This window comes from Melopsittacus undulatus, chromosome 3 (genome assembly GCF_012275295.1).
Source record: "Melopsittacus undulatus isolate bMelUnd1 chromosome 3, bMelUnd1.mat.Z, whole genome shotgun sequence".
NCBI classification, from domain to species: Eukaryota; Metazoa; Chordata; class Aves; order Psittaciformes; family Psittaculidae; genus Melopsittacus; species Melopsittacus undulatus.
The window spans coordinates 8,526,307-8,553,343 of NC_047529.1; the positions used below are offsets into that span (position 1 = coordinate 8,526,307).

Genomic DNA, 27,037 nt, shown 5'->3' on the forward strand with positions numbered 1-27,037 from the left:
GTACACATATATATTTTAAAAAAGTAAACCCCAAGGATCAGTAGTTGAGAGAGTTCCAATATCCAGAAAAAGGGGGAGAAATCAAAACCTTTCAGCAAATCCTCTCTTGCCCTTTATTTAACTGCAGTCACCTTGCCCCTGTAATCCTTCTGTGTGTGCTGGAATGTATATACTAGCTCAAATTCTTTGCTATTGGGATATAATTTGCCCCTGTCATGTAGTCCAAACAATCCCAACTGTTGAAGGCAGAAACTGGCTCCTCAGAGCAACATATGCACTGCCTTATCTCAACATTATCTTTTCTAACTTCTTCTATCTCATTTCACTATGGACTTGGCAACATCTGCAGAAAATGGGACAAGAGCCAAATACATGTACCCTTAAGCCATTCTCATTCAAAGCCATAATCCCCAGCTCACAGTTCTTCCTGTCTTGAAAGATGCAGCAGGTCCAATGGATAAATGAGCATGCAATAACAAAATTAAAACTCTACATTCACTGTATCCCACAACGCAGCCAAATTAAATTGGATATTTAGCTTCCAAATGCTCAACTCTGAAGTTAAATAGTTTTTATGCATTAAGTACTCAGTTGGTTTAATAAAGCAAACTGAAAAAACATATTCCTTCTCAGAGATCCCTATGGACGATGCGGTTTACCAGCAGCACTGTGACTATCCATTACAGGGTTCTTGCCACTTCAGCTAACACAGCAGCCAGCAGCAGCAGGATGTCATCTGCTAGGTTAAGCTGGCACTTGAAAATGCTTGAGAATTGAGCCTCATCCCGGTGAGGCTGCTGCTCCACCACTGATGTCAAACACATCAGGCTGTGAGGCAACAGCTAACAACACTGAGATACCCAGAGACTTAGCATGCAGCTCTCCTCTTTCTTTCCAGCCAAGCAGCAAGGCAGTAAATCAAAGCCAGGGTTTTCTGCAGCAGCAGAGAGGAGCTGGAGAGTGCCATGCAGCTGCGGCCTTGGTTGACGAGGGGCTGCTTGCTCCCAGCTGCCCCATTCCAATACAGTCTGAGTAGGTATATGACCAACTACCTGCTGAGCAGAGCAAACAAAGCTCCTTAAGAGCTGAAATGAGTGAACGTGGCTCCAAGGAATGAAGAGAAAGGACATACACATATACAGATGAGCTTTGGGCTCAGAGCTGCAAACTCACAAGTAGCTGACAAAACAGTCTGTCAGCTGTAATTTGCCTCTAGATCAAAACCACGTAAGATTTGATGCGACAGACTAATTCTATGCACCACTGAGGCAAGAAGTGTTCTTGCTTAGAGTTAAGGCCTTTGCAATTAAGCAGGAGGCAAATTAGGACAAACCAGACCAAACATCCAATATAAGCACAGCCCAAGACTTGAGGCACCCAAGAGTTTGCCTGGTGGGATTTTACAGATACCAGGCAGCAAAGAAAAACCTATGAAGACAGTGGACTGCCCTGCAGCACCCTCCTCTGGCAAACATTTCTCCTCTCCTCTGAATCCCACATAAAATCTGACCCTTTCCACCCAAGCTCATTCCATTCTGCTCCCATGCTGGTTCCCTTAGTCCCCGTTCTTCAGTTTCCCCTGCATTCTCTGTCCCAGCAATCTACTTCCAGGTGTCATTTCTGAGCTCCTTTTCCTCTTTCCTTTGTCCAGATATAATTTCTGATTCATCATGAGGTCTCTTCTTTTTCCAATCATACTCTATCCATTTTGCCCTTTTCCAGCTTCTTCCTCCTCTTAATCAGAGCCCTCCCCAACCAGGGTTGGTTTGAAATAATAATCTATTCTCTCCTCCTATCACACCTAGCCCTTCACCTGAGCATACCTTAGTCTAAAACGAATAACCCCTAGATTAAGGGAGAAACTTGCAGTTAATGATGCTTTGTCTGAGACAGTTGACTTTAGTAACAGAGGAGCTGCCTTTCCCAATACACTACCTCTAGGTAAAGTTTCAGGGTTTAATGTTGGAAATTCCCACAGATGTTTTATTTCATTAAGGCTTTTTTTAAACATGGGAAAAGGAAAAAGACTTTTCTTTCATCTCATGCTTGGAAACACCTGAATAGTTTTAATTAAAGCTCAAGGAAAAAACCATGAAAGATCCATCACAAAGTTTTAGGCAAGTCATTAGTGTCTGACATAATCTAGCAACTGCAAAGAGAGTCTTAAAACAGGAAATACTAGCTTTAATTGAGTAACTTCAACCATAGCAATACAGTGATGAGAAAGGAAGAACACATTGTTCCAAGCATATTTTATCAGTAAAATGTACATCTTACAGAATGTACATTCTCTATTAGAAACTATATTTAAACATTTTCACCCCGTACAGCTCCAGGGCAGGATCAACTACATCTTTGATGGATTTTTTTCTGGGTTAGGGTTTCCAGTCATGGAAATCTATAGAACTAAAATAAGTAGTTCACTCCAGAGCTGAATTTTCTCATGAAAAGCCTATGTTACTTATATGAAATTTCACTGCAATTTCTATGTACTGCTTCTTACCCATCTACCTTGGACATAGGAAACAAATTATTCCCTTTCTACAGCAGCCTTTCACATCTTGGAAGACTTTTATTCCTCCACAGTCTTCCTTTCTCTGCATACACAAGTCTGATTTTCCCTATAGACCATATTTTATAGATCTCTGATCATTTCAGTATCTCTGCTCAAGACTTAACTCTAACCGGTCCACCTATTTCTTGGAATTATTGCTGCCCACAGTACTGCAGAAGAATGAAGAAGCCCCCAGAGCAAAGAACAGCTGATATTGAAATCAAAATGAAAACAGAATTCATACTTCTTAAGGAGAAGTAGGGAAAAAAATAAAATGTATTTCAAATTCAAGTTTTCTTACAGCACTGTAGTCTTGACAGGGCCATCAATTTTCAAGCATTTAACTTGGAGGCTGAGTGTATTTTATACACGTTCTGTACAAAGCCAGATTAAAGTATTTATGTATCATGGCAAGAAGATTAGACCTTTATTATTGAATAGTGTCAAACAAACTTCAGCACCTATTCATTTGCAAAATGTCTTGATGATTACAGTCATTAGATATAGTGAGGCAGCCTCATAAAAATGTCACTTTTATAAATTTCTGAAACAGAAATCCACAGCTAGGTCATAAGATCCTTTCTGGTTACAAAAGTCTATTTTGCTAAGTATAAAGCTACTTATTCTGTGACAATGGAAAGGGAAAGGTTTGCAGTTAATTTACTCTCCAAAACTAAAGGAGGTGCAAAGTGGCCAATCTTACAACATTTCAAAAGTGATCTAAGGATAGACAAGTGGCAATATTCCCCTTTTCAATTCTGCTGGAAGAAGGCATGATATGTTTTTCCCCATGATCAGTGAGTGAAACCTATAGAGGCTGCCTGGCAAACAGGCTTCATCAGCCAGCCTTTTTTGAACTGCTCTATTCCCAAGAGTTTAGTGAGTTCTTTCTGTCCTTGGACAGTCATGGAGATAACCGCAAGAAACTACTCCCATCCTTTACTCACAGCATGTCAAATACTCCTCCTATCACATTTTTCTCTTCCAGGGTCTACACTGAAGTACTCAACAAAACTCAATCCTGAAAACCAAACTTACTGCATCATCTCACCATGGTTTGCTGAAACTTACATTTAGCTGCTCTCACCCTTTTTGTACTCCTCACTTTTGCTAAAAGGGGTTAAGGACCTATTTTAATCTTCTGACCCTTCGAAAGAGATCTATAAAACAGATCTCTTCAGAAAGGGTTGATCATTTGTGTCCTCAAAATCAGTATATTCTTTGCCTGCAAGTTGAGCACAGAAAATCAGTAATTACATTTGAAATTTTGGGGTTTGTTTCTGAACAAAAATTACCTTGTGCCTAACATAGCAGAGCACCACTTAAACACACTTTTCCACCTAAGTATCTACCTATAAAAGAAACATCTCCTAAAACCTCTGATTACTACTAGAAGGTATGATACATGATGGGTCAGTAGTATATGGACAGGATCAGTAATTATTCCATAAGAACATGCTCTTCTAATAGCATAATTTCAATTCATTGGTGTAGAAGAAAAAAAACCACCTACTCAGTTGATGTGGGGTGAGCAGTAGACACTGTATTTCTCTAAAGCTTTTTATTCTGTTTCCCACAACCTGCTCCTAGAGGAACTGACATGTTACAGTCTTAGACAAGTGGTCCATGTGGTGTGTGGGGAACTGAAAACAGGCTGCACTCAGAGAGTGGTGGTAAATAGCTCCTTTTCCAGCTGGTTGCCCAGAGAGATGGTGGATGCACCATCCCTGGAGACATTCAAGACTAGGCTGGAAGTGGTTCTGGGCAACCTGATCTAGTTGAAGATGTCCCTGCCCATTGGACTAGATGGCCTTTGTACACCCCTTCCACCTCAAACTATTCTGTGATTCTAAGTTTCGGCTGGACAGAATGCTGGGCCATCATATCTAAACCATGCTTTTGGCAAGAAAGGTTGCACCAGATGATTCTTGAGGCCTGATATTCCAATCTGATATTCTATGATTCTGTGAAGATACAACATACCGCATTTCCCATCATGGTGTAGGACTTCCCAGATCCAGTCTGGCCATATGCAAAAACACAAGCATTATAACCTTCAAAAGCAGATTTAAGCACATCTGTACCCAGATTTTTGAAAACCTGAAAACAAAGAAAGTTTTTTAAGACAACAGAAGCTTGGGGAAAAAAGTTTTCATCAGCTCAGCATGGTAAATATTAAACAATAAACTACTGCAATATAAGCTATTGACATCAACCAATGACATTTACTAGAGGACAGGAAATCAGTAATTCAAATAAAATACTAAATTTTACTACCATACTTAGTTTACAGCACTGCAACAATATGTTTTCTACTTCTCTTTCTGTTAGAGAGCTACTTAACACAGAATGAAAAACATTAACTTCTTTTTATAGCTCCAGCTTCTTTCAGCAATCTCAAATACTTCATTCACTTTTCCTTACCGTTAATATCTCCTCGCTTTTTGCATCTTAGCCAGCTCTCCATGTTCAGCAAATACCCAGCCCCTTCTCAAAGGAAATGTTTCAATGATCCTGTCAGTTCCTTGGGTTGTGTTTTTGGAGGGTTCTGCTTGGTTGGTTTTGGGTTTTTTTGCTTTAATCAAGTGCAAGAAAATTACTCATTTTCTCCATATTTCCTCCCTAACTGGCTTTTACATACCAATACTTCTTAGGCTGGCAAACGTGTTTTCCATATGGTAAGTGTCCCTCCTTCATCAGCTAGCCCCTTCCCTTTTGCACTCAACATTTACAAACGGGTAACGATTCCTCCTTCACATCCCATTATATGGGAGTCTGTTCTCACCTAATAACTTCAGCTCTCACCAGATGCTTTCACTGTAATATTGGCTCCAGTATCCCTCCCAGATTCCTGACCTTTCATTATCATTACCTCTCATTTCCAGTCATACCCCCACTGGCCACTGGGCAAGGAGTAACACATTTCTCTCAATGAAAATATTAACTTGGGTCTCCAAATCCAGACATGACTTTCAAAAATCCCATAGATGTTTCACGTAATTTGGCTACTACTCTGCAGTATACGTGGTTTAAATTAACCAGGGTCTACAAGTCATTATTAACAGTGAATGGTATATACAGTATAATCCTACCACTCCTCCCCTGAAGGAGTGATGGGCAATTGCTTTAATCATTAATGCTCAATTGCAAGCATGTCTTTGGAATACTTAACTTGACCTTCCCTTGAGCAAAGGAGTTACAATGCTGTAATCAGTCATACTTCTCAAAAAGAAAGAGTATAAAGATCAACTAAAGCACAATTTCCCTTTCACTTGTCATTTGAAAAGTGGCATCTTAGTTGAATTCTCCTCCCTAAGTAACTATTCCTATATTTCCCCCCTGCCTTTTTCCCTTTCTCTATGTCCATGTTTTTATCTCACCAAGTCTTTATACACTACTCTTATGACTGCATTTTCCCTTTAGAAGATTTGTCTCTATCTTGCAAAGTGATTCAAGGTGGTAGATAGAACAGCTACAGTCAGTGTTTTCTGAACACAGAGGCTTAACACGCAAGGTTGGAAGAAAAGACATTGTTAGGATGGGACTTTGACAGAACCAAATGGCTGGGACACTGGTCTGTCACAAAAGGGCAGCACATATCAAAAATCTATTAGTTTCTCTTCCAAAAATACAAACTGAGTAGCTTGATTGTAAATTGTCACTCTCACTCTAATTCTTGAACACTAAACCGCATCTTGCATCTAAAAGGCATATTAATGGGCATGTAGTGTTAGACAGACTTCCATCTATTATTTTTTGCCTTTCAAATGGAAAACTATAACTATCATGAACAAAGCACACTAGGCAACCACATTAACAACAGTCAAGATCAATTTTATTCCATGGCAAGTTGAGTATGAATGAAAGACTCCCTTCTTCTATGCCACTGGTGCAGTCAACTGGAAATTCTGCAGCAACTTGATAAGAGCTTAACTACAGTCTTCCAATTAAACACAAAATGAACTAACACCAGCAAAACAATAGCTTGTGCAGCATTTATTTAGAAATTGCCCTCACATGGTTTGAATACTCCTTTTGTTTTCAACGTGCTGCACCCATTGTAATTAAAGCAACATTTGGCCCAGGAGCACCAATGTTTTTGTGGCTCAGCAAGCCCCCAGTAAGGATGAAGAAGGCAGTCTGAGACATGCTGTAGTAACAGAATATTGAACGTGGACATCTAAACCATGTTTAGGATTTACTGTTACCATCTTATTACTACAAACCATAAAGCTCACAGCTTAAAAAAAACAAACATTACTCAAGGCTGCTGCAGCAATCTCTATATGGGCATTTTAGCTTCATTTTTCTCTACAGGCTCCTGACATGGGCAAGTGATGTTGCCTCAATCTGACCCACCCTGAAACAGGCAAAAGGGCACCAGTATGGAAAAATATAAAATAAGAAAGAAAAATATCACTTTTATATGGAAATTAGCCATATCCAGTACACCTGGATATCCATTTATACTAATTCAAGTTTCTTCCATTGTTGTCTAACATAGCTTTCTAGAAGCATGTGAAATTGGGTAAAAAGAAACTGCTATCTAAAAGATCCAAGAATTACATATTCAGAAGCCTATGCCACAATTGGTACCTAAGAATTTCTGTAACTACTTTATAGGGCATTTTGCAGTCTTCTCCAAACATGCACTGATACATCATTAGTACTGCTTTATGGAGTTGTACTCATCTCTATCAGGAAGAACTCTGAATACAGTAATCAGTTATCATAGAATTGTATGTATTTTAATGAAACTAAGTAGTATTAAACTGATATCCCAATCAACTTGTATGAGAAAACTTAAGGCAATCTTCTGTTGCATCTGCAGAACCCCAACCAAAATCCCAAGCTTCAGTTAAAAACAGAGCTGAAAAATACATGATGAAAACTGCTTTAACTAAAATAAATAACTCAATCTCTGCCTGGTCAGCTTCAAGCATTTGCTAAAGTTCCAGAGAAGCCATATGGCCTGAACTGCCTGCTTAAAAACATCCACTAGAAACAAGGGTTCCAATCACTGCACTCAAATACTCCTTGAATTAGGATATTTCTACATCAGTGCCCCAATAAATGCGTAATTCTTATGTTTCAGACAATATAGCAAAATCAGTGTTACTTGTAAGAACATCATCAAGGATTAACAACCCAGAAAGTTTAAGAATATACATGATCAAATGTTTGGATTCAATTCTAACTAATAACTCAGTGAAATAAAGAAGACTTTCAGAAAGAAAAGAAAGAAAGAGAACCTAACACTCACACTGATGGTTAAATAGAAATTTCAAGTATAAATTCCCTATCAAACAATTATAGCCATTATATATAATGGCAAAGCTTGCCCTTCTCATAAATATTTTAAAATGGCTTTAATTTATTGCTTATTATTGTTAGTTTTAAATCTGAGGCTTTTTAGGATTAGCGATACCAGTCTCCCTGATCTGGGAGCTTACAGAGCACATCCGGTATATATCCAACTGCCTTACAGCATATTCAAACCCTTGCATTATTTTAAAGGGGAAAAAATTATTCTCACTTGAAGCATCCCAAGTTCCACAAAACAAAACACAAGGTAACAATCACGAAACACCTGAATTTTACTCAATAAATTTATTTGGAAATGTGAAGTAGCAAAGAAATGTAATGTTCACATGCAATGCAAGGTCCAGGAGGGTCTATCTGTTCACTTCAATAATGCCTATAGCTCTGAGTTTGATTTTCTGTTCTGAGTGTGCAGGAAGAAAAGCAGTTTTGCCCTTTCCTAAACTGAATACTCAAAGGAGGAGACTGAACATCTTCAATGTACACCAAGACTTCTGGACAAAAAAACTCCACTCCTACTAGGTAATAAATATGTTTCTAAGTGAATTAAAGATATATCCTCATTTCTCAAAAGTGATTTTTTTCAAAACAGCTTTTCAAAAGCAAATTCAGTGCTCAGAGAATTCTTCTAGCTTGACCTCACAAGCCCAATCAGACAAGAGAACTAGAAAGAAAGCATTTAACCTGCTGTAGTAGAAAACACAGCACTTCATGTTAGATAAGTCTGAAAGGAAAGAAAACAAAGCAGAATTCAAATTCTCAGGTGCCTAGGGAATTTCTAAATTACACAAGAAGCACTTTCAAGGGAAGGATGTTTCAAAGAATGCTTTCAAGCCAAAGAAAAAGTAAAGGAGGGGGAAAAATCAATTATAAACAGTCAGAAATCCTACCATTTCTTGACAAACAAAGCTGGGACTTTTACTGTCTGCTGAGAAATAGGAAAAATCATAGGTAAATGTCTTAGTTCTTTCTCGTCCTGTATCTCCAGTACCACCTTCTGGTACCTATTTAAAAAATAAAGAAAAAGAGCTGGTACAGTACATCCTAATGAAGTAATTAAAACCATTTTACAACAGATAATCAGAAAGCAAATTTAACAGAAGGCTAAACACACTTAGAAACCTGTATAATGACAGGTTAACCTATTATTCCAACAGTGAAAAAATAAGCAACAGATACACTCAGCATAAAGGACAGTCATGTCACAGCACAGCAGGAATTACTTGGATTTAAGCTTACTGCTCCTAACAACACAGTACATTTTTGTCACCATACTTATGTCCTGTTAAATCAGTCTTGTATATGCAATTCAGATTATAATAAAGGATTACTCTATGCATATAATTAATAGGAGCCAGAAAGACCTTTGCACTGTAAACAGGATTTCACTGTGGAGCCATAATTAAAATGGTGTTGCTTACATGCTGCTTAAGGCTATTTTCATGCTCAAGACATGACAGCTAACACTGTATTTCAGTAATATGCACTGTAATATGAATCAATCTAAACAAACTACACACTGAAACCCCTTTTCACATATTTGTCATTGGAAACTATCTTGCAAAAATCTATTTGCTGTGCATGATTTCCCTTGCTGACAGAAATGTTAAAATATACCATCAAAATATGATAGCAAGTGATGGTTACTTTGGGTTTAGTTCATTATCATGGGAATTCAAGAATTCTACACATAAAGCAAAGGTATAATAGCTACCAGGTGTGTACCTGTCTTCTATTGTTAGCTTTCATCTTCCAGCTAAGTAATGACCAGAGTGATAAACCTCAGAAAAACTTCTGAGATACAGACTACGGAGTGGTTTTCAGGAAACTGAACTACAACAAGTTAACACTTTAACCTGCTTCCCCAGAGAATTACTTCAACACTGTATTTTAAGCGCTAAGGGCTCTTCTCCATAGTACAGTGAGGACCACTCTTCAGTCCAGTTGTATTTTGGCAGCTATTCACTTCAGACTTCCTTCTATAAGTTGTGTTTACTCACCTTTAAGTTTGTGATTGTTGTTTTGTTTTTTTCCATTGAAATAATAAACTTTGCATTAAGGTCTTTCTCCCTAAACAAAATAAAAAATAAGAGAGAGACATGAGTATGTTAAAACAAACATCACAATCATCCACAGTCGTATCTCCACATGACAGGTTGCTAACCACAGACAACTATCAAGTGAATTCATTTCTATTTCATTTTCCTGATTGTCGTGACCAATGCTTATGTATTGCTATGGGATGTAATTGAAGTACTTGGGCTTGTCTCCAAATCCCTTCAACTAGAAACAGAGCAGCAGCTTGGGGAAACCTGCTTCAGAAGTCTGACTCTGCAAGTCAGTTACGTGGTTTGTTCTTAATTTGGCATACTCTGATCCAAGGCCCAGTGAAGTCAATTATGTGGCTCTAAGGAACTGCGAAAGAGAATGCTACAAGATACACCCCAGCCTCTTACCACCAGCCTTGCAGCAGGAGTTCCTATTTACCCATATAGCCTAGGTAACAGGGACTAAATATTTAAACCACAAAAGAGTACTTTAAAACTCTCTTAGAAATGAGGCACTGAACATATATTTTGAGTGGTGCTGCATCATAGCAGTGCATGAGAGGGCTCTGCTACCGAGGGAGTGCTACACAGGTTTGTTGCTTCCCAGAACACAGTGATTCCAGGAAGAAGTCCAGTTGTGCAGCAGTGTTTTCATGCACTCAAATCTATTTCCCATCAGTTGTGTCTGTTTTCAAAACTCTCATAAAAAAAGCTTAGTGTCTGAAATGAGCACATAACAACTTGCTTGCTAGAGATGGGATTTCATTATAGTTAGTCATAAGAGTAATACCTTTGGCATAACATCTCCCATGTTATGAAAAAGTGCACACAGAAAAAGAGCCAGAAGAGGAGGACTACTATACACATCACACAAAACCTCACTCCCCAAATGCTAACACACATGCCTGTTCAGAAACCATCTGCTAAGTCACCCAACAAACTGGTGTGCCTGACTGGTGTGAAGGAAAGGAGAGGGCTTTAAAGTGATACAGTGCTGCTCTACCATATTGCACAGTATCTCTGTGATTATTGAATATCTGCTTGCACCAACCAAAAATGAAAAGGAGAAACTTCCTCGCAATAGGAGATCCACATTCAGGATTTTAATGTGACATTTTCTTCCTTCTGGCACACTAGATCACCCAGCTCTACAATGTGACTGTGCAGCTATTCCTCTATTCACATTGTTTTCCAGTAGAAATGCTAAAGAAAAGCAAATCCATTTTAAAATCTACATTAATGAATAAAAATTAGGCAAATAAAAGTGCTTATTTAAATACCATAGAATGGTTCGGGTTGGAAGAGATCTTAAAGATCACCTAGCTCAAACTCCCCTGCCACAGGCAGGGACACCTTTCACTAGACCAGGTTGCTCAAAGCCCCATCCAAGCTGGCCTTGAACACTGCCAGGGATGGGGCAGCCACAGCTTCTCTGGGCACCCTGTGCCAGTGCCTCACCAACCTCACAGTGAGAAATTTCTTCCTATCAAATATCAATACATTACTTTTTAAGCTAATAAAATAGTTAATTTTAATGATTTGAGCATTAATTCTACGACTGAATTTAGATTTACCATAGAAAAACATCAGAGTCATGCCTTAAGAGACAGATGCCTCTTAGTTATTTCCATGTCACCCTTATTAACTTTTACTATGTTCTACAATTAAGACACTGAAATCCTAAAATACAGCTATGGGTAATAGATAGGATAATGGAGAAGAAGTTTTCAGTGATATTTTTAAGTACGAAACAGATTCTGGCATTGAGGTAACACAGCCTGTAGATGGCTACCATTCATTCTGCTTCCTCAACAGTGCCTACCTGCCTGTAACTATTTGCTCAGCAAAGGTGTAAGAGGTAATGTGGCCCAATTAATGGTCTATCTTCCTATGAATTGTGTTCCAAATGTTAATTTGCAACCTGCTTCCTCTAGGAAGTTTGGAAGGACTCTCAGCAGGATGAAGTTTGAGCCAGAACTACTGCTTTTTCTGTCTTGGTTTCTTCATGCTTGAGAGGTATGAGGGGAAATAATAACATATGTCAGTGTTTTCTTTCCCAGATATAGCTAACTCTCCATGTTATAAAACCTAAAGCTACTCAATTAATAGATACAAAATGGTTTAAGTCTAACACCCATATATGAATGGAGGAGCCTACAGTCATTAATTTGGGAGATAACACTGATAATATTACTAAACATTATTAAATAAGGATGTTAAAATAAAAAAATAAAACAAAATGGGGGAGAAAAAGGCCTTGTGAGGCACTAGACAATAAGAAAAACTTATAAATAGAATTTTGGGGTTTTGTAGGGAAAGGAATAGGGAGAGGACAATCTGAAACTGGAATACAATGATCAGAATGAATAAGCCAACATGAGAAAAGTGAAAAGAATTAACAGGACTCAAGTGTTAAAGCTTCATTTTAATGAGACAGATAAGTATAATGTACACATAAGGGGTTTAAGAGGATCCCATAAAGTAGTTGCCTGCATGATGCCAGTTATTCCCAGGCACTCACTCAATGCAGTGCAGCAAGGGCTGAATCCCTTTCAAGTTCCACCTTAAGCAAAGATTCAGGCTGTAAAGAGCTCTATTGCAGCACTGGGTACCCTCCTGAGGCCTTTCAGAGCTAGGAGAACCCTACTGCAACAAACTGCTCCTCCAGCATCCATAGGGACCACTAAGCCCTACCTCAGCCCAGAGACAAGCCCCACTTGCCCCTGCAAGTTCCAGCCCCCTCTCTCATCACAAAGCAACGTAAAGGAGCCAGCTGCCAAAACAAGTTGACAATTAATGCTTTCATGATCTAAGAACCATTGCTTCCCTCCCAGGCCCAATCTGCTCGCACAGCAGTGTTCAGGGACAGCCTCCAGGCTGTTCTCACTGCTGTTTCATACACCACGTGGAGTTCCAGGATCACAAGGGAAGGAAACTCATAATCCATGATCCTGTGGCCTCGAACCAAGCCACAAAGTGATCAAACAGGCAAGTTTCTTGGCACAGACACCAGGAAACACATGAGACCAGTGCTGCTGTTAACTCTCTACTATTGCTAAATTCAGTCACACAGCAATTAATTTCAAGAAGGAGAGGGGAAAGAAGAAAAGAAAATAAAAGAAAGGGGAAAAAATTTGAAAACCTACTTTGAATAATACTGACACTTTATTTTAATACAAATAACATTAACATTAGTACCAAGATATGCTTAAAAGAACGAGTATATTTGTCTTGTAATGGGACAACTTGAAAATGGGACTTAGGCAAAGTCACAACTACTTATGCTCATCACAATGGGCATGTGGGTCCCCAAAACTGAAGAGGATTCTGCAGTTATATCAACACACAGCAGCTTCATGGAAGAAGCTCCAACACAGACATCTCTATGTTGAGTTTCTTTCTCTCCTTCCCTTATATTCCCTATTTTCAGGGCAAAGACCAGTGCAATTTTTGCACCTCCATGGCCATCTAGTCAAAATCATACCAATGGCAGCCAAATTTTGGTAGCATCTCCAGATTCCAAGTCAACTTTCAATGACCCCTGTTCTTTATGTCACTTACCCAGTCCTCCACAAGGCTTTCTGATGATCCTCCCACAGAGAGAAGGGAGAAGAGCATAGAAAAGCTCAAATTAACAAGGGAAGCTTTAGGAAAATCCCTATTAAGATGTGTTTGGTCTTTTGCCATGTTCATCTTTAACTCTTTCCTTTAAGGTCCTCCAATGGAAGGTTCAGTTATTTAATGAGTGGCTTTTCATTAATCCATTTTGAGTTGTCCAGACACTAGAGCATTCATTATAGCTTATCTCATTACAAAATCATGATATTATGTTTTCCATTAATTTGGTACTATGGGAATCAGTTTTGATTACCACAATACCTGTCAGACATGACTGAGAACAGAACAGAAAGAATGAGACATATTTCATCTGGGGGATAGGAGGGAGAAACCAAGAAGGACAGGACAGAAAGTGCAATCAGTTTTCACAGTGTTCCAAAAGACCACTTCAGCAAACCTCCCAGGATGCACAGACAAGGACACAGGCACTACCTGAACTGCCTGCAGAACACCTCTGCATCAAAGCAGATAATGGGGCTGTAAAATATGCTCTTGGAAATTCACTTCACTGTAGACATCTAATGGAACTTCTATCGGAAGAGGATTATACTGAAGAGCAGATGTGGGATTTTGCTTTTCAGCTACTCAAAAACATAGCTTGAGCACTTGTAAAAGCAACTCAACCAGGCTCAATCGCTTTTCTTTTCAGCAAAGTGCCTGTTACTTCTTTTGTTCACATTTTAAGCACAATGTTACAGATTTCCTGTTGTATCACTCTGCTTGTTCACTACCCAGGTGTATTTCTGGGGTGACAAAATGAAAGCATGAGGGTTGCTTCAGGACCAGGAGAATTTAAGGTAGATTTAAGTCAAAAATAAGCACAAAGTGTGTCACAGAAGGAACTTGGTGTTTTCTTATACTTGGTAACATACTAACTGTACCTTTGCCCTGATGTCCCATTGACCAGGGACACCTCCTTTGTCCGAGTAACTCTTGAAAGGAGAACACTCAGTTCAAACATATGCTTTAAGAAGTCAAACAAAAACTCTCCTACACAAGAAATCCTTTGTTACTTTCTGTAACAACAGGAAAAGTAAAGTTGGTGCAATGTGAAATATCACACAAATTCTCTTTCCTATCCAAAGGTTTTTCCTCCAGTTTTGTGCTTTGGGGTTTGTTTTTTAACTTCTTCAGTGCTTATCAAATTCATTTTGTACAAAGTACACTATTTTTAAACATGACTCCATATCTAGGTGCAGTTAAAAACATAAATCTGGTGGTTTGTATGTAAAACATATTCATTACCCTTTGGGTTAAAGTAATTTTTTCCATAAACACCAATAACAAGTAGTTTCAATACAACATTGGCCAAGACCTAAAACAAGAACAAGTCAAACAACCCAATTTTAACACAAGATGCTGAGAATCCACTGTGGTTTGAGTCACTTGTACTACATGATCACACTGTATAAAAATCACAGCTGTCTGCACAGCAGGGCAATAGCCCAGCATATCCTGAGCTCACAGTGACTGTTGCTGCTGACTGATACCGCTACAAGCCCATAAATAGAAGACCGAAGCCATGTTTACACTAATCAGTCTAAAAGTTAACAACTACACATTGTAAATCAAGCAGCACAACCGCAATCAGATGTCCTTCAGTCTCGGTTTGAGGGAAGTTTCCTATGTGGATCCTCTGATAGCTGATAAGGGCTGCAGCTTCCCCCTCTCTCAGGGGAGCTCCGCAGCCTCCTTTACAGCCATGCATTTCTCTGAACATCTTCATTACCATCGAGGCCCCTACAAGCTGTCAAACCTGGCTGACATCGGCCAAGAGATTCAAAGCTGCCAGATGAGACTGGACTGGCTGACAGACGGGCTATGCCATCTCTCAAGTTTCACCTCAAGACCACAGACAAGAGAACAGCAGAAAAAGTTCTTAGGGACTGAAGAGAAAAGAAACAGCTTTCTATGGATACGACTGTGATTGCATCTGAGAGAAAGAAACTGTGCACATAATTGGTAGTTTAAGTAAGAGTTGTGCTGTAAAGCACATTTTTGTGTGGGAATAAGGTTTTCCGTGATAAATGTAATCTTACCAATTTGCTAATGCAGACCTATAATGATACCCACATTGCCTTTTGTCATACCAGCAAAATATGCAGTTAAATGGGAGATTCTGCTACTCCCAGAGCTTTCTTCATAGTGCAGCTGAAACCAGGATCAATAAATCCAGGGATACAGAATGCAGAAACAAGGGAAAATCTTGTACATCTCATCAGAAATATTCCCTAAATTTATATACTAGCACACACACCTCAGCTCTTGTATGAAGGACAACCTGGATTAAATGCCTTTACCTACAATACTGAAAGGCAGGAGTTTAATCTACATCAGTAAGGCTCTGTTGGAAAATAAACACGGGTGTCCTTGTACCACCTTCTGTCAAATGATATCTAGCTTTTGCAGGGGGAGGGAAACTATGCACACCCATAGTAACTCATACAGACTGGTCACTACATTAAATCAGGTACTTGACCTGCTTTTTAAATTTGCATCTTTAACAATATTATAGGTAGACTTCACCTCCCAGCCACTCAGGTCAGGCTTGGTGTCAGCCACCTAAGACAATCTTTAACTCCTCAGCAACAGCTAACTTAAAAAAGCTACTGTATCATCCATGCATAATAACCTGGAATATATTTACTCTTCAATGAGCAGGCCACCTCAACAGGGACTTTTCTGCTTCACCCGCAGAGATGGAGCATTGAACCGGACTCAGTAATGGTCTTATCAATAGGAGCTTGTCCTGCATAGCTAAGTTTTAAGATACTTATATGTGATCCCCCTCTTAAACATTTCTGATACTGGCTTTTAAGACAATGTAGCATATGCCCATCTTTGGCAGAAGCAACAGAAAATACAGCTTTGGATATGACCAAGTTGATCTGAATTACAGCCTGGAACATTCTTGTAACTATCATGACACTATAAAGCTTCCAAAAGACTCCTGGATTTTATTTCATATAGAATCGTAGAAGAGTTAGGGTTGGAAAGGACCTTAAGATCATCCAGTTCCAACCACTCTGCCATGGGCAGAGACACCTCACACTAAACCATGTCACCCAAGGCTCTGTCCAACCTGGCCTTGAGCACCGCCAGGGGTACGGCATTCACAACCTCCCTGGGCAACCCATTCCAGTGCCTCAGCACCCTAACAGTAAAGAACTTTTTCCTTATATCCAATCTAAACTTCCCCTGTTTAAGTTTTAATCCATTACCCCTTGACCCATCACTACAGTCCCTAATGAATAGTCCCTCTCCAGCATCCCTATAGCCCCCCTTCAGATACTGGAAGGCTGCTCTGAGGTCTCCATGCAGCCTTCTCTTCTCCAGGCTGAACAGCCCCAACTTTCTCAGCCTGTCTACATACAGGAGGTGCTCCAGTCCCCTGATCATCCTGGTGGCCTCCTCTGGACTTGTTCCAACAGTTCCATGTCCTTTTTATGTTGAGGGCACCAGAACTGCACACAATGCTCCAAGTGAGGTCTCATGAGAGCAGAGTAGAGGGGCAGGATCACCTCCCTTGACCTGCTGGTCACACTCCTTTTGATGCAGCCCAGAATGCGGTTGGTATTTCAATATCTTGTTTCTTCTGATCTGTTCTTTTACTCCGGCTATCACAAGTCATAAAGATAGCATTGACTTAACATCCTCTGTACAGCAAAGTACAATTCAAAGAAATCGCACTGTTCTGCAGTTCCCTAATCTTTTGGGGCACAAGGTACTCATAATTAGAAATGCAGGGGAAAAAAATCATGCCTGACCTCACAGATCTATTAGCCCCTCATAAGGCTGCTGTTCTGTCATCCTTTTCCTCTACTGAAACACACAGAAGCCATCTGGACTGAACAGTAAATTACCTCAGTTATCTAAGTACAAATATCTTTCAAATTTATAAGTATACAGAAAAATGAGGTGTGTACTCCAAGTTTCTTTACCTATCACTTTTTATTTACAATATAAACTCTTTGGAGAAGAGTCTGCATAGGCACTATTTGAAGTGTCTGAGTCTTCAACAATAGGAGCTTCTGCCCACCAGCAATTAAGATGCTGAGTGCCATGTATGCCCTTTTTCTGTTAGATAACTCTGAAAAACCCTCTCTCAATAAATAACCCTGGCTTTGTATTCATTGCTACTGCAAAACAGAGGACTTTGCTCTTCAACTCAGTCAGCTGTTCTTAGCAACAATACCTGCTTTCAGATACTCAGACTTTCAAGAGTCTTCAAGTCCAAGAGCTCAGTTAGGTTAAAACAGCTGAGTGCTAATCCCATTTATTTCAAAACTGGTCTTGATTTCAAATAAACAACGCCTGAGAAACCCACAGACTCACCTTCCTCTCACATCACTTAATCAGGAAAGCTACTATACAATGAAACTCAGTACTTTTTTCTCTGCCAGTTTCTGGGAGCTCTCAACAAAAAGCTGAGTTTCAAAGTATTTTATTGTTCATCATTTTCGGGATACAAAACACCGAGGTAACCTGGCAATGTGCTTGATAATACTGAAATAAAAGAACTAGGAAATGCTGTTAAAAACTAGGTTTTTAAGTCTAAATGCTTAAGACTGTAAAGTTTGGGGGATTAGAAACTGTAAATGAGGCCAGTTTAATTACATTGCCCCACACATACCCACACTTCCACTGTGCTCTGGCCCCACTGACACTGGGAGATCTTTGTTCTTCAATGCTAGGGAAGGAGTCAGACAAAACAAGGTAGTGATTGTGACAGATCCCACAGGCCTGAAAAACTTCTGAAACATTTGCATGAAAGCACTAAAAAGGACAGAAAAATAAGCACACGTAAACTGAAGTAAACTATATGTGGGCTTCCTATCTCTGCCAGTCCGTCCCATTAACTCTCCAGTTAACCCAGTACTTTGCTGAAACTGCTTAGAGCTCCTTCTGCAGCAGTCACGTCTGCTCCAAGATTTGCTGCTCATCAAGACAAGGATAAAGCTGTTGGGCCTCTCCCTCCCTGTTACACCTTCCTTGGTACATGAAAATGGCAAGATCCTGCTGCATACCCTGTTTATTCTCTTTCCTGTGTATAAAGCTGTGCAAAAACCACAACAGAGGAAGTCAGAGCTAGAACCACAAGTGCAGGAACTACTTAAAGACCCAGACCTGATCTCACCTTCCCACTTAAGCCAGATTGTTTCCTGTAATGAGTTTCTTCTTCAAGCACATTAGTTCTTCCCAGCTGCCTGGATTTTCATTTCCCTGGGGAAGACTTTTCCACAACCTGCACTATCTCATTTCTAGTCGTTCCTTAGATACTGTTTAAGCTGATTCATTATAAGCTTCATCCCATTACTTCCAAGATACTATGAAGGAGTAATAATAAAACATTTAATTCCTCTTGTCAGCATTTAAGCCCTACAAATATTTCAACATTTGCATCTCCTAATGTATTCCAGTAGTTGTAACACAGAGTGCACATATATATTTAATCAATGATTCCCATAATTTTTCTTGATCTTTTCCAACATAATTCAGATAATGAGGTTCCAGAAACAAAACTTTACAAGATATTGTCTAAGGGGCTTGATGGAGGAAACACAAGCCACAGCTTCAGTGTTTGGCTCAACACTGTACTTGTGAACAAGAACGGCACTGTGATTGTAGCACACTTTTGAGTTCAAATTAATCAGTTTTAAGCAGAAAAACTGCAAAGATTAACCATAGAGTGAAAGGGCATAACAAGAGGAGAAAAACAAGCCACTGATGTCCAAAGACCACACACTATAGCACAGCTGTGAAACTCAGGAGATACAAGCCACCTGAGAGTGCTGACATTCTCTACTGCTTCTACCCCAAAGCTGCAGTTTGCTTCAGCGCTATTGACATTTGCTATTGTGGAAATGCTAAGGAGAGTCCAACAAGTTTTTCTAGAACATCCTGACCTGTGGCATCCAAACTGCCAGCCAACCATCATCCTTGGTGCTGGCTTCTCCATTTGGCTTTAACTTCCTATTTTAGCAAAGGCCATACTCACGTTAGACACCACTCCTTAACACAGCTGTCCAATACTGCATTTTACCACCCCTTAAGAAAGACCTAGCTAGACCATCTGCAACTTAAACTCTTCACAAGAGCAACTGTTCTGCTTTACATTTGTGATGTTCTTCTTAAACTACTGAGTAAAATAACTTTGGCATTTTTCACCCCCACCTCATGGCTGCTGTTTCTTCCACATAACCATCTTCTACATAACCAGGCCAGGACTATTTATCTACCACTCATTACCCTTATGCCCAGAAAAACTTAAAACCCAACCATCTCCCATGCTCCTATACTGATTATAAGACTTACATCCCCTCTTATTTATTCTTGCCACTGACAACCAAGACTTTTCTGCAAGGCCACAAGGCTCTTCTCTATTTTCTTTTTTCCTTTCCTATTCATTACAGGTTTGAGTCAACACTGCTGTGAGCACACTGTCACTTCTACTTCATCTGCTTCAGCAGCAGGTTCTCCAGCCTTTTCTTAATTTTTAAATGGTGTGCTTGCAGCCTTCCAACATAGCTTACTACATCCCTTTCTTAAATACATGCTCCATGTAGATATCATTTAGAGGAGCCCCACAATACATAGTACCTGTGTTTCCTAGCAAACACTGCTAGCTCAATTGCATCCTTACTTCAGAGCTACAACATCAGCTGTATCTACCACCATTGAGATTTTTGAGGGTATTTTTCCATACTTACAAATGTTTATGTCACAATTTATTGTTGGTACCCGTGCTCACAGAACACACATCCTTGCCATGTTGAACAAGCAGATCCCTCCTTCACGCTGGTCAGAAACAGCTCCTTTAGAACAGGCACACGCATGCGGCCCATCCACCTCTCCTGTCTTCTCTCTCGAAGTCTTACACCTTAAACACGTAGTCATACAAGAATAACTTCATTTTACCTATAGAGAAACACAGATCAGATTCTACACTTCTTTCTCACAACTGAACAAGCAAGCATGCTCTCTCACATCTGGCAGCCTTACTGTGCTGCAAAGGCCAAATGAGTGAACCAGCCCATGCAAGAACCTGGCCATACTCACTGGGTATCACCAAGCCTAATCCATCTATCAGCTATAATCCATCTGTTAAAGCACATCCTCATTCAGGTCAGGTAAGAGGCAGTGATTATTAAGGAGAGGTAGTGTGTGCATCCTCATGCTGATACTTCTCTGGTCCTGCCTATACTAAAGGGCCTGTCCTGAGAAGGTGTGCATGACCACATTGTAGAAGAAAAACTCTTTCTACTGTTTGCTCCTTTTGAAGAGATGTGAGAGATAGAAAATAAAACAATTTCTTAGTGCACCTTACATAACTAAAAATACTTTCAAAGTCAGACTTCAAGTTCTCTTAGTATCAATTTTATACAATCTAAGAACTCAGATCAGAGCCCACACCTTCATAGTCTGATCAAATGCTAACACACTGATGAAGGTATGAAGGTTCTTATAAATACACATATGTATAGCTTGCTTCCAGGGAGAGAGGTGTATCTGCTCTGAACACTTCTTCAAAGGAAATGACCTCCAAAGGGAGGTCATTATATGGGTTCAAGGTTTTGGACACAAAGTTTGGTAAGGTGAAAAAGTCATATTCAGAACAGTTAGCTCATTTTGCCAAGCCAGCATCAAAGTAGATTTTTATTGGTTCAGACTCACACACAGATAAAGGCAGAGGCAAGAGAGAGGTAAGCTCACCTCTGGCACACCAGAGCCTCACCTATCCTTACAGGTCTTTCAACTTCTTTTCATAAGGAAATTGTATTGATTATAAAGCAAATAACAAGCACCATTATGAAAATAGGAAGTTCAAACAGTTAACATAAGAGATAGCAAACTCAGCTTGCTAATACACAGCTTATCTTCATTGGTACTGTAGTTGAGAAAGTGACAGTATTGCAACACTTGGCCATATTTAAGCTCGGAGTTATCTTTCTGCTGTCACTCTGGATGCTGCTTAAAAGCAACAACCAGTGCTCAGAAACAGATGCCATAAAAACTTCATCATGCACTTCAGAGACAAATATGAGATTTAACTACGGGTGTCCTTGCTTGTAATCACTGCATCTTTTCTTACTCTACCTGTGTTACCCTGATGTTATACACATTCTGTGAAAACACTCTATAAATTCATGAAAATGAAAAATATACACAGTAATCTACATTTTAGACACAGCAATTCATCATGAGCCAGAAATTCATTCCCCTCTTCCCTGCATCAGAAATTCCATAACATAATCTCCACATATGTCTCTTGCTTCTCTTGTCAACTCAAAAAAGCATGGATAGTTAATTAGAATTTTTATACTCCCAGTAAGCCCCTACCTAAATCACTTGTAAACATCCTGAATGGAAATGAAGACTCCAGCTGGCTCTTTACTGTTCACTTGTTTATCTCTTTCTGCTGTTACAAAAACAATCTAGTCACATGTTCCTGTAAAATGAAGCGGCTTATTTTATATCCCTATCCTTTGCATCACTGTATTAATTTGAGCTGTTGAAAACTCTGTTATTGATACTGAGGCCTGGATTGTGCAAGCAGTTATTTTTGAAAATCATGTAATGTTGGTCCTAAATTTCCCTAAGGTCCTGTGACACCAGCTCTGCACACAGAGGAGTTACTTAGACTTACAAGCATAACTGAGAGCTGTATTAATGTAAAACCAAGAGGCCAAGCCTTACATCTAATGAATAATCACACAGAATGTATTTGTGGATTAAAGCAGTGGCATGGCTTTTAATCCAAACAAACCCCAGAGTCACACAAAAGCCTCATCTAAGCAATATAACGTATTTTCCTCTATCTCCCCACTATCAAACATAGAAGTTGTTAATCTTTATGTGGTAACTGTGAATAACTGTGTAACCACATAGAGCACTACAGCCACAGACACAAGTTTCTGCCAGCCCCATCAGTCACTTCTGTGTGGAGAGTGAATCTAAGGAGTGTGTGCACACAGGATTAAAAACTGATCAATTAAAACTTAAACCAACTTGGAATTTCTGTTCCATTTTATTGGAAATAAGACAGAGCTGTGGGAAAGTCTACACAGCTCATTTAAATAAACACAACCAGAGAAAGCACTGGATAAGCACAGGGAATGAGCATTTACTGCAGTGCAAACCCACATTCTGATGCCAGCTGCATCCTCTGCAGGTGAGGACAGCACAGCATTTCTTCAACCAGTTAAATACAATAAGTAGCTTGTGCAAGAAACAAATTTAAAAGGTTAAAAAAAAATCAGAAAAAAGCTTGTTTTCCTTTATTAGTTCATGAATTAAAAGCCAAGTAGAACAGAGCAATCAGGTGTAAGAAATGGAGGGGCACAAGAATTAGTGATGGTATCTGAAAGAATCAAGTTAATGTTTCCTTTATTAAATATCAAAACATTTTTTCTTATTTAGCATACATTACATGCTTTTATCTAACTGACAAAAGAAGTATAAAAATGCTTTCCCTGAACACTAATTCAATTCTAGTTTTCATGCAGAGAAAACACGACATAAAATAGAAGAAAAAATTACTCCTTCATTCTTCTTAAGATTCTGAAGAGATGAACATAAACCAATGTATTTATTTGAACAGTGTAGATGCAGTGCAAAAACCAGAGAGCTAGAATTGGGTTAGGCTTAACAGGATCCCAAATATCTCACACTATACAGAAGACAGTGAATAGTAACCAGTAACCTGAAGTCATCTATTCAGTAAGTGATGAGGAAAGTGCCTCAAAGCCGATTACACTTCTCTATAATCCCATAATTTTGCCCAGGAAATGACCATGCTGAGGAATGACAGGATCTTGATGAGAAACTGCATTTTGTGGGACCAGATACAGGATTCTCCAGCCAAGTCCTCCAAATGATAAGACAGCCAATGAACCTTGGAAAGAATAGTGACCAAAACTGTTAACTTGCCCAAGCAAAATACATCAACCACCAAACCTCACCTCTCTGCAGACTAATACTCAATGAAGAAAAGCCAGTCTTCTGTCAGCTGGCAGGTTTTTAGCCACTTGATAGAAACATTAAAACATAAGCACAGACTGAAAGGCTGTCATTGCAATTCAGCGTTGAATGAGGGAAACCAAAGGATAGACTGAGACTTGCCAAGTAACTGAATATTCTAAGTTCATGCTCATGACTGGTTTCAAAGCATAACTGTAATAAAGCCATCAGACATAATTTCTATTACGTTATCCAGAGATATAGTCAAACACCTCCAGTGTAACCTCTGTGTAACACAATTTGGGATGTTAACTACTTTAAGAATGGTCAAGGGCTTTGACAACAGCACCAAAATGAAAAACTCCTTCCAGGTCAAGTCAGAGAACAAGAAGACTAAATACAAATCACAGCAGGAAAAAAAAAAGACTAAAGTTTGTCACCTAAGCAATGGAACAGCAAGTAATCCTTAAGCAATAACCCCCTCCCTATCACATGATTCATTCCAAGATGCATGTTCATGACTTATTACACAATTAGCAGGGCTGTGACACCACACAGTGCAACTGCTCTGTAATGCAGGAGTCTTACCCATAACCATTCATTAACTCTGTCTTCTCTAATTAAAAATGACTCATGAAATAAGCTGCGTTATATGATTAAGCTTTGAACAAACTAAAGCTAATTTAGAGAGACGCACAAAATTAAGTTTAATTCTATACAGGATCACGTTAAGGATTTTGAAAACAAGTGCTGCAGAACAAACACCTACATCAGAAAATTCCTTGGAAAGGAAGATCTTTCCTCTGTAAAATGCTGCAGTGACCCATGAAGAGGAAGGAAGCATGGCTGAGAGAAGATAGAGAACCATAGAATGGTTAGGGTTGGAAAAGACCATAAGATCATCTAGTTCCAACCCCCTGACAGGGGCAGGAATGCCTCACACTACACTATGTACAAGGGAAACTAATACAGGCAAAATATGATTATTGCTCCTGATCCCTGGTTTACCATACCTTTAGTATTGCAATAGGAAAAGCTCTTGAATCCTCTAAAGCTTAGGATCTTTAAGATGAAGACATTAAGATGTTTTACAGTACACAGCACAAGTCCAGCACTGACTGAAGGAGAGGAGCACCACTGACCCCAGCACTGCTCCCAGACTGAAGTACTGATACCACACTAAACAGCAACCATACCTCTGAAAAAGATCAAGACATAGAAGCAACTTCCCATAACACTGAATTCAGATATCAGCAAGCACCATCCCATAAACGGCAAGGTTTTAACAACTTCAACTGGAAGGCTCTATCCAATTTACTTAGTTCCACAGTCAGATGATTACTAGTTTTCAGAGTAGGTTTATGCACAGCTACTCATTGTTAAAGACCACTTCCTTATCGCTGTGACCACACCAGGCCTCCATCTGCCCTAGTCTCTGGCTCCCTCTTTTCCATCACATCACAATTTCCATAGTTTTCTAGGTATGCTCTGATCCAGCTCCATCCAAGTTATCCTCCCTTGTACAATACAAGCTCAAGGTATAGAGTCGTTGCCTGTGATATTTTTTACCATGACATTCGCACACTTTAACTCACACTTTACCAGTTGGTGTTTCCACTGTCTATCACCATCACCAGCCCTTTTCTCTTCTGCCATCTGCTTTCTGTTCCCCTCCCTCTTCTGTCTCAGCAGATCACAGTTCTAATCCACAAACAAAACTTCTCCATCCTACCAAAACACTACAAATACCAAGTCTTACCAGTACTTGGAAGACCTGCTGCCAGAGAAGGAAAACTCAAGTGTTTATATGGAGTAAGTTTAAAAATGTATAAGAACTATGTGGTTAAACTCAGGGGCAGGAGCACGAGGAAGCAGGAGGGTGTGATGAGATTATTCACCAACCCTGACCTCTAACCACTCGACTCCATCGAACTGCCTGAACCACTTGAAACCACCCTGCAAGATTCTCCCCTTTCTACCTTAATCAACTCTATTTTCGTAAGGTTTGTTTCACACACACACTGAAAACAAGGCATCGATTGACTGATTTCAGAGCCTAATTATTATTAATACACCTGCATCAGAACAAGTGAAAGGAACAGTGAGAGCGTGATTGGTTGTCAATGCTTTTAGAACACTTTTTAACTGGTTATGTCATTCCAGAACAGAAGTCAGACCACTGCCAGGAGAATGTGCTCGTTTCCTAGCATATGGTTCTTAAATGACAGCATCAAAAATTAACTCTTCTCGTGCATATAATGCACTTCTTCAACCAAAGAAAACAGTGTTTAATTCCTGGACCCAGCTCAGGAGGTGGGTGACAAACTCCTGTCACTATAATAAATGAGGCAGACTGCTTCTTTTATACTTCCAGGTTGCCTACTAATAACCTTTATCGTAACGACTCCTCCACAAACTGGTGTTGCCAACGAACTCGTAACAACCCCTCCGTTTCAAGCGGGCAGAAGGGGCTGCAGTTTCCAGATGAAGCAGTTTGCCTCCACATTCAGAAGCCGGCTGTACACCCGTGCCAGGCCCTTGCCCCTCAGCCGCTTCCCATCTTCACCAAAACAACCTGTCCGTCATCATGAAGGGCTCAGACAAGCCCATGGCACACTGACCGTCCCTGGCGAGCCCCACACCTCCAGCACAAGTTGGGGCAGCTACTCCGGAGCCCGCCGGGAGCACCGAGAAGCTCCCGAAGTCCCGGCGGATCTCCCGGTGAGCCTGCCCCGCTTCAAGCGCTGTCCCCCCCGGGCCGCACTCACCTGCGGTTCATGGGCCGCACTCGCACGGCCACCTTCACCGAAGCCATGGCTCATCCCTGCCGGGCCACGCGGGCCCGCACCTGCTCCAGCCGCCGCCACCGCCGCCGGTCCGGCCTCGCCTCGCCCCGCCCCGGCCCGGCCTGGCCCTCGCTGCCGACCCGCGCCCCGCCCGCCGGGGCCGAGCGCAGGCCGCCCCCCCTCGGCCTAGGCCATGTCGCTACGGCAACCGCGGCCCGTCCCCCGCAGCGGCTGCCCCGGCGGCGGCTATGGGGGCAGTGCAGGGACAAACAAGGTCGCAAGGCGTTGCTCCTCCCGGCCGTGACACCCGCCCTCGGCCGCGCTGGCTGAGGAGGAGGAGGAGGAGGAGGAAGAGGACGAGGACGAGGACGAGGAGGAAGGCCGGAGCGAGCGGACTTCGGGAGGAGGGACGCGGTGGTACCGACATTGCTGGAGGTGGGAGGGGGCTTCTCCACAGGGCCGCCCCCCGCGGTGTACACTTATTACCTATTTATTCATTCATTTATTTACAGGGGGGTGTGTATATGCCTAGATATGCATATATACACATATATGGTCAGGCACATGCCTATAAATATATATCTACCCATAATATATTAGAAGATACATACACGGATGTAGATAGGGGTGTCTGTATAGATACACGTATATGTATATACCCCTATATACACCCTGTATATAACACTTTACATATATATCACACCCCTGTATATATGTGTACCCCTGTACACAGACACCTACATTACATA

At 40.4% G+C, this 27,037-nt stretch overlaps 1 protein-coding gene across 4 annotated transcripts in view; it reads right to left on the minus strand.

Annotated features, from left to right (window-relative positions):
• KIF16B (kinesin family member 16B) overlaps positions 1 to 26,384 on the minus strand; it is a 142,503-nt gene extending 116,119 nt beyond the window's left edge. For 3 of the 4 annotated variants that reach the window (XM_034060515.1, XM_034060514.1, XM_034060517.1), the window contains exons 1-4: positions 26,271 to 26,384; positions 9,877 to 9,946; positions 8,767 to 8,880; positions 4,538 to 4,654 (exon numbers count right to left, since the gene is read on the minus strand). In XM_034060515.1, the coding sequence (XP_033916406.1) occupies positions 4,538 to 4,654; positions 8,767 to 8,880; positions 9,877 to 9,946; positions 26,271 to 26,317 (348 nt within the window). In that variant the 5' untranslated portion in view covers positions 26,318 to 26,384. Of the gene's footprint in view, positions 1 to 4,537; positions 4,655 to 8,766; positions 8,881 to 9,876; positions 9,947 to 20,252; positions 20,461 to 26,270 lie in introns of all 4 variants that reach the window. The other variant, XM_034060516.1, reaches the window with a different exon arrangement.
• Between the last annotated feature and the right edge of the window lie 653 nt (positions 26,385 to 27,037).